The sequence below is a fragment of the Argiope bruennichi genome, chromosome 2, assembly GCF_947563725.1.
Source record: "Argiope bruennichi chromosome 2, qqArgBrue1.1, whole genome shotgun sequence".
Classification (NCBI taxonomy): Eukaryota; Metazoa; Arthropoda; class Arachnida; order Araneae; family Araneidae; genus Argiope; species Argiope bruennichi.
In genome coordinates this window covers 107,009,187-107,018,663 of record NC_079152.1, presented here as the reverse complement: position 1 = coordinate 107,018,663, position 9,477 = coordinate 107,009,187, and the positions used below count along the sequence as shown (strand labels likewise).

At 26.5% G+C, this 9,477-nt stretch overlaps 1 protein-coding gene across 1 annotated transcript in view; it reads left to right on the top strand.

Annotated features, from left to right (window-relative positions):
• The first annotated feature begins 4,062 nt into the window (after positions 1-4,062).
• Positions 4,063-9,477, top strand: part of LOC129955308 (murinoglobulin-1-like) — a 64,654-nt gene continuing 59,239 nt past the window's right edge. Inside the window, exons 1-3 of the mRNA XM_056068213.1 lie at positions 4,063-4,210; positions 8,242-8,344; positions 9,265-9,437. Of these exons, the coding sequence (XP_055924188.1) occupies positions 8,262-8,344; positions 9,265-9,437 (256 nt within the window). The 5' untranslated portion in view covers positions 4,063-4,210; positions 8,242-8,261. The remainder of the gene's footprint in view (positions 4,211-8,241; positions 8,345-9,264; positions 9,438-9,477) is intronic.

The following is a 9,477-nucleotide window of genomic DNA, read 5'->3' as shown; positions in this document are numbered from 1 at the left end:
TCCAGTGCTCTGTATTCTGCTCCACAGTTATATTTTTGACTGTGATAATTATGACCATCTCTACCACCTTAATATTTATATCTGATGGGTGAAATTCCCTGGGTTTATATATCAACAGGAGGAAGTCTTCAATCCGAATTTTCAAAAACATTTTACCCTGTGTAAAATATTTATTCAGTATTTTTTAAGATAACATATAACAGCATGGAATTAAACAATTAAACTTCACAATAAATTAAAATAATAATATTATGTATTCTCTCTCATAATTTCTGTCTCTCTGCAAAAAATTTCATTCATATAGTCCTTAAATTCGAAAAGACGAATTCAAATTTTCTATGATACGATATGATTAGTTTTAGCTGACATACATAAAGTGACATTGAATGAAAAGTATAAATGAATGGAGCATTGCCTTGATTTAAGAGATTGGAAAACCCAGAATGAAAAAGTTGATAATACTAAATAAAGAAAGTTTGAAATCACATTTAGTTCACTAAAATAATGCATTAAAGTTTTCTTTAATGCTTTTCAGATTTATCGTTATGTATAAAAATTTTATTAGTTAAATCGTAATTTATAATGAACTGCATTGATGTAAAGAATACAGTGGCTCAAAAAATTGAGAGTACACCTTACTTTTACTTGATAAATCCGACTTTCAATATAAATAACATTTTACTGGTAAGTGCAAACATGTTTTTATTTTTACACATAACAAATGGTTTAATTTAGAGTAAAAATAAAGAAAAATCAACGAAACGCTTCTAAATTTAAAAGTTTCAGAAGCATTTTAAATAAACATACGCAGAATTTTGCCTCAAAAAATTGAGAATGCACCAATGAAATTCTTGCGATATCTGGCACTGAAAGAGCGTGTCAGTATTTAGTTGCATGTTTTTTGGATTTTATAATGGCCTCTAAACATCGTGGTACCGATTCGACCCATTTTTGGTGGTATCTGAAGATATTTTACTCCATTCTTCTTGCAACACTTGTTTTAAATGGGTTTTGTTTCTAATTTTGTGTTTTTGTACCACTGCTTCGAGTGTGGCCCACAGATATTCAATGGTATTGATGTCGTGGTACTGTGGTAGTGTGTATAACTGCAGTTTACAATGAAAAAGACACCATAGTTAGATGTTAAGTGCATTCTGTTTGGGGTCGTTGTCCTGATGGAAAATGGAATTTCCATCTAAACCCAAATTTTTAACACTTTCCTTTAGGTTTCTGCCACCATATGGTTTATCCAACTTGTTGCAGAAACTTTTCAAATCATAGGCAGAAGTTTAAGTGCTGAAACTGTGCTAAATGCCACTAGACAAGCTGGATATAAATTGTTAGAGAGAAACCGTTCATCAGCTTGCAAATTCAGAAAAAAAAAACATTTGAAGTTTGCAAACACCCATCAATTGAAGACTATAACCTTTGGAAGAAAGCTATAATTAGTAATGAATGGAAACTCAACATTTTTGGCAGTGACAGCCATCGTACTGTATGGAGAAAATGAAACCTAATGCTGCTTTGGATCCAAAAAATTTACGTCCTGCAATTAAACATGATGGGGACTATGTCATGATTTGAGGTTGCATGGCTTCATCCGTGGTAGGAAATTTAATTTTATAGATGGCATTATAAACGATATGGTTTACTTGGATATACTTTCGCAGCAATCTAAAGAAAAATGTTAAAAATTTGGGTTTAGATGGAAATTTCATTTTTTAGTAGGACAACGACCCCAAACAAAACGCTCCTAACGTCAAACTATGGTGTCTTTTTCATTGTAACCAGTAGTTACACACACCACCACAGTACCCCGACATCAATGCCATTGAATATCTATGGGCCACACTCGAAGCAGTGGTCCAAAAACACATAATTAGAAACAAAACCCATTTAAAACAAGTGTTGCAAGAAGAATGGGGTAAAATATCTTCAGATACCACCAAACATTGGTCGAATCGGTACCACGGTGTTTAGAAGCCATTATAAAAGCCGAAAGATATGCAACTAAATACTAACACGTTCTTTCTTTCTATGCGAGATATTGCAAGAATTCCATTGGTGTATTCTCAAGTTTATGAGACAAAATTCTGCGTATGTTTATTTAAAATGCTTCTGAAACTTTTAAATTTAGAAGATTTCCGTTGATTTTTCTTTATTTTTACTCTAAATTAAACCATTTGTTATGTGTAAAAATAAAAACATGTTTGCTCTTCCTGGTAATGTGTTATTTATATTGAAAGCCGGATTTATCAAGCAAAAGTAAGGTGTACTCTCAATTTTTTGAGCCACTGTATATATTTTATTATGTAAATACTTAATTAATACAGTTATGTTGTCTTCAAAGCACTGTAATTAGCTCTATTCCCCAGCAAAATATAAAATCAAATTTCCCCTGAATCGTGCAATACAAAAACACTTAACTACAATGCACTCGCGTATACGCAGAAGAAAGTGAAACAGAAAGGAGGTAAATGTCTTTCAGGAATATTTAACATACTTCGCAATACGATATCAATGCACATTGACAATCTTCAAAATTTAAAAGTGATCACAAAATAAGTCTCACAAAATAGCAAGAAATTATCACGGCAATGAACACAGCCCCAAGACTGAGATTATTCCTGAGTCTTGAGAATGAAATTATAAAGCAAGCACAATTTATTAAAAAAAATAGAAAACATTATTCTTGAGAAGGCAACACCGGCAGAAACAATATACTATCTTCTAGGAATCTACAGCAATTGAGGCGTGTGTATACCCTTAATAATTCAAAAAGCAGAAACCGATGCAAATCAGTCTATTTCCAGAGTTCATCACCGCGAAATGCTTTTTTATGATTTATTTATCGGCGATGTCTTTGTATGACAGAGCCAAAAGTATAACAGGCTCCAATGTATTAAAATATGCTAACATTGACTGCTAATGCTTGTAGTATGATCAAACAAGAATTTTACTTTTACTTGTAAAATGTAACACATTTTCCACATTTCATTAAAAAATAAGAAGAAACAAATAATCCATACAGATTCTTGAGGTAACTTTATGTTTAAGAGTTATAATACAGTAAATAGAGGAGTAACAAATGTTCATCCCCTTATCCAAGTCAAAATTCAATCAACGACTATGAGATAAAATTCCATGATCACACTGAAATGACTGATCACATTTTCTCTTCAGTTGCATTTTTGCAAGAACAGGTACTTATTAAAGAATATCTTACCAGATCAAACATGTATTATTAATCACAATAGAACTGTTCAAGATTGGCCACAAATATGTATATTCATATAACTGATAATAATTATGAGTAATATTAATTAAATAAGTTTTATAAATATGAGTTTCAAAAACATGTGCAGTTGAATCCCATGTAAATTTTAGAATATTTATTTTAACAAATAGATTGAAGTATACCAACATAAAGAATGGACTTTTCCAACAATATTGTTATCATGCACATTTAATTAAATACGCATGATAAAAACCATATATTTTCTTCAAAATTCAAAGTAATGGATAAGGTTATTAAAAGTCTATCTGAAAAAATGACATTTCATAGACTTCTTAGCCACAGTGTTCAGCATGCAAAATAATGTGATAAGCATAACATAGCTCTAAAGTACACAGTCCTCTAGCTGAACAAACAAACAATATTTATATGGCAAGTACGAATTGCTTGTTCAATAGTTTTTGTTAAAACTGGCAGAAATCATATCTTTATATTCATCTGAAAAATTTATAAGAACTCAGGAATAACAATAAAAGCTGCCGTAAAATTAAATTTCATTTTAAACATTATTTCTTAAACTTGTAAAATAAAGATCAGTCTGTTAAGATTATATGAATAATGGAAAATTTTATTTCGATTCATAGAACCAAAGAAATTTACTACCAGTTTCTTTAGATAATATACACTATAAAAACATTTCATTTTTAAGTTAAGAGTTAATTGAAGAATTGTGATGATATAATGTAATACTTCGATATTATCAATGCGGTTAACCTATGAGATCACTTAGTAATAAACGGGAATAAGTCTGGAACTTGAATGATGCCATAAAAAACCCTAAGTATTTATAAATATGTTTTATCTGTCACGATTCTCTTACACAGAGAATGCTCGCTTGGAAGGCGAGTACAGAGTAATTTTTAGAACAGGACATTCATTCTTCAATAAATTGTTGAATTACTTTAATAAACAAAGGTAAGCTTTTTAAAACTTCCATTATATGCTTTAATTTATTTAGTATTTTATAAATTAATTATTTTCATAGGAAGTCATTAATTTGCTTATATTTTAAATGTGTACAGCCATTATAAGCCAGTATTTTCACATACATTCAAATGCCTTTTTTATTTTCTGTAATTAATTTTATTTATTTTTTTCATTACAAATTGATTTTAAAACTGAATTATAAACATTATATTTTGTTTTTTGTACCTTTATTTTCTGATTCGATATATCTGTTCACGCCCGGAAATATATCTGAAGACACTGGATTATAAATATTTGCTTCATTACCCTTCATTATATCAAGCAGCATTAATTTGTTAGACTAATAACAGTCAGAAAGACTAAAATATTTAATTTCATCCAAATAGGGACTCGGATTTCTTCCTCATTTAATAAAATATCTTTAAAAAATGTCTTTGGAAGTTAAAATAATAGTCAAACAAAATATTAGGAGGCAATTACTTGCCCAAATTTCAACTATTCATACTTTATATTGTAGCTGTTTTCTTATTTTTGTGCTTTAAGCTCAATATAGTTTTTTTTAAATTTCATTAAAGCGTGTCTTGTTATTTATAGATAAAAGTGTAATTACTTAATTATCAATCCCTAAGTTAAATATATTATGCTGCTTTAATAACGACATCCATAAATAAATGAAATAATATATATATATATATATATATATATATATATATATATATATATATATATATATATATATATATATATATATATATATATATATATATGCAGACAGAGAATATATTAATTATTAATTTCGCATCAAAAATTAATTGCAAAGATATTTAAAATAAATAATGTCATTTTAACTTTGGCATTTATGATGTATGACTAAAAGGGCACAGGTGTATTGAAAATGAACCATTTTGTAATGCTGAACTTCTTAATTTATGGCAAATTCATTTGATAGTAATTAAGAGTTTGAATATTGTATATATTTCATCCTTGTTATATTTTTACACTATAAACAATGAAATAATAAAGTTTGAAAATATGAACTAAAAATTAGCATTACTTATATTAACACAAGAAAATATTGTCATTTGGAAAATGATTTGGTGAAATCTCTTGTACTGAGCATGTTTATATAAATATAAAAAGGAATCAAAATAGATATAGTAAATAAAAAGAAAACATATGTTATTAGTCAGAATAAGAATGTTCTTTTATGATTTAAAATTAAATATAAATTTTAAACTACGAAAATTTCCTACTGCATCAAATTTTCTTTAAAAATATTTTGAAAAAATTCCTTTAAAAATTTTCCTGTTTATCTGAATAATAACATTTTATGGCATCGATAGATCTTCAAAATAAAATATCAAAATTAATAAAAATATTTATTTTTAAAAATTTAAAAAAAATTTCTGCTGCATTCGTATAAATCAAATGTTATGAATGATAAAATATCTAAATATTATCATGTAAAACATCGTAAAATATGGGCAATTAATGTGATTCAGCTAAACATATACTTAAAATGAAAACAAATCCTATCTGGCATTCTAGGATGTAGTAAAAACTTCTTTCTTATAGATGATTTATATAAGTGTTACTTTGTCATTTCAGATAAATTTATAATAAAAAAAAATAATGTGCTCTAAATTTAAAATACTTTGTTTTCGAATACACTTTATATGTATTCCTTTCATATAATATTATAAATAGTTTTATTGAAATGCTATTTTTATTTGCTGTGTACTGCTTAAAGGCTTGCATATTAAATGCAAAAAAAAAAAAAAAAAATGTCATAAGAAAGATTTCATATTTTGAAAACATATTGTTGAAACCTTCTGCCAGATGAGAAGCCTCGCTTCCATTATTTAAATCAATATTTCCCTTCTTTCGCTTTTTCCCCATATTTAGTGTTATAAACAATTTTTTTTTATACATCACTTATAAATAATGAAACTCTGAATAAGAAAAATGAAGTCAAGAAGATAGAACTTTGAATAAATCATGCAGCATTCATTCTACTTTCTTCAAGTACAAAAGAATTCGATGGACGAATTTTAATATTTAATCAGCTTTAGTACAGATTATTGATTTCTTAACTAGAACATGTCAAACTTTATAAACTAACAAATATGTCATAAAAGTTTTAAAATTATTTCTAAAATAATGTTTATTTCTTTTGAAATTTACATAATAGAAAGTTTTAGATGAAAACATTAGAATAAAGAGAAAAAAATTTATATAATGAGAATATTTTTCAAATTTTTGATATAATATTACAAAAAGTCTTTCTCTTGTTTTAATGCCATAGTAAAGCCAATGTAATTTCTGGAAAAGTTTTCTGTGACTTTCTTTTACACTACTTTAAATTATAATAAAAAATGTTGCCAATTTACAAAAGTTAATTCATACCTGTCGATATTGAATGAAATGCAATTCCTAAAAATCCAAAATAAAATTTTGAAATCATGATATTTAATATACAAATAATATAAAATACAACTACTATACTATACTATCAATATATTTAAATATACAATGTATCTAATTTAATTTTTACAAAAATGCATTATTGCTTCTTAAAGTTTCGAAAATTTTACTCAGAGAAAGTATACGTTTAAACAATTGGTTGATAATTATAATATATTTATAATGAAGAAAATTACATTTCTACACTGACATTGACATTACAAAGAAATGACTCGAATCAAGGCGATGGCCACAGAAAATCAACTCTTTACCTCTCGTGAAATAACAGAGAATCAAAACATCAAAATTGATTCGATATACTGTGTTTTGATATCAAAATATCAAAATTGATTTGATATCAACTGTGTTTTGATGGTTGACTGCCAAGAGAATAAGTAAGAAAATTTTAAATGGACTACATTTCTACGGTCAAATTACGCGTGAGCAAACATAACGGAAATTAATAATTTTTTAATGAATAGTTTGCAATAAATTATGATATCTGAAAATGATAAATGTCATAGAATCCTTTCTTTCAGTCGTCTTCAATCAACTGAAATTCCAATATCCATAGCTAGAAAATCAAACTTTGCTTCTGGTAATATTAGAAGGTTGTTTTCTATTACGAGATGCTGAAAAACCAGATATCTAGCTAGAAAAAATTTAATAACCAGTTGTACACTTTGAAACGAACCATTGACCAGAACCACCTAGAATTGGAAGCTTGGACAATAGATATGGTCTTTCATTAGGATAATGCTAGACTACATGTGGCTTTAACCGCCAGGCGAAAACCTATTTGTGTTTGCTGAGATGTCAATTTTGATACAAAATTGTTATATGTTCCGCCCTTTGCAAATATAACTAAAAGTAAAAAATTTCAGTTTTCTAAAATATTGGAAAATGATAAAATTTGTTTGTTAGTGATATGTCAATGGAATAACGAAACTTTCCAAGAGATCATAAACATTTCTCAAATAAAATGGAAATTATATTAATGAATAAATTTTATATATATATATATATATATATATATATATATATATATATATATATATATATATATATATATATATATATATATATATATATGCGAATATTTATGCAGTGTTTTTTTAATCAGTGGAAAATACAAATGAATTAACACGAAATCATTCAGAATTCTTTTACTCAACATAAAGTTTCCCTACTACCACAAAGATATTATTTATTCTTTATGGTATTGTTCATTTATCCTAATACTGTAAAATATTTTAAAATTATTTTTAAATATTTTGTCTCTTTTGTAATAAATCATGAATGTAAATCGGTAAGTTTATCATATTTTAATTTTATTTATAAAACTATTTTCGCTTATTTCTAAAACTATTTTTCAATTCTTAAAATTTGAATTAGAAAAAAAAAATCTTTTTTAGAGTTAAGCGGTGAAATAATAAATAAATAATATTACTGGAGAATTTCTGTGTTTTTGTAATATTTACACTAAATTACTTTTATGCATGAAATATATGGATTTATATATTTTCTTATGAAGTAAAATATCTTGTGTCTTGAAGGTGAGGAAAAGTAACCAAACATGATTATAAAAACTTTATTTGTCTTGACTGCTTTTGGATGCACATTTCTTAGTCTGTGCTGGGCTGATGAAGAAATAGAAAAGTAAGAGCTTTAAAATTTATCACTGTTATAATTTTTATAATGAACTTCAAACTTTCGATAACAGATATCCAAAATAATGTATGAATAAAAATTGTTTATGTGTAGAAAGTCAGCGAACTTAATAATTTTTGTTTATTCCTCCTAAAATTTTACTGCTCCCATTCAACTTTCAATTTAAAAAAATATCTCAAATATTTAAATTGATTTTATGATAAGTTATTACACTAAATTTACACAAGATTCACTATTAATGAATTAACTCCAAGCATAATTTTAAAATAATCAACAAATCAGTGTAAGTAGATCTTCTATGTGCACATCATTTTGTATGTACACATTATTTTTATGATCTAATTTATCAAAGCGTAAGTAATTCTGTTGTAAGTTTTTGTTTAGTGAAAAACTTTCTTCATGATTTCATTACTCGTTTTAAATGCATTAAAAAAAGAGTTTTAAATGTTAGAATGCGTAATGATTCCATGCCATTCATGATGGTTGTATAAATACCCAAAAATCTGAAATCTACACATTTAAAAAAAATAGGCTATTATTTTAGCTCATGTTAATAAAATAGAAATAGATTTGTTAAAATTTACAAAAATAAGAAAAGGCAATAAGGAAAAATATTTTCTGTACATTTTAAGAATTTCGTATTTTGTAAAAATTGTTAGTTAAAATAGTGACTAATATTCAATGGGTTTTAAATCTGCCTTAAAAATGCGTTAATTTTGTTTTTAAATATGAAATAAAAAAAATTTACAAAGAAGCGTTTTTGGCACAAATACATCTTGTAAAATTTTGGGAAAAAAATCTTATTTGAACTAAATTCTAGTTTAACCTTTATATATAGATATGAGAATGCTGGTATGATTTTAATTCTGCATTTACATTTGTATAAATAATTACTTGTTTCTTTCCAGCGGCTATATTTTCACTTCTCCACGATATTTGAAAAAAGAACAAAATAATCAATTACAGCTCGTTCGATATGGATGTCTTGACGACAGTACTTTGAATGTTCAATTATTCTATAAGAAAAATTACAACTCAAATGAAACGCTTGCTCAGCAACAGGTTTACAATATACCAAAAGGTTAGAATTTCAGATATTTTTATTAGTTGTTATATTTTCG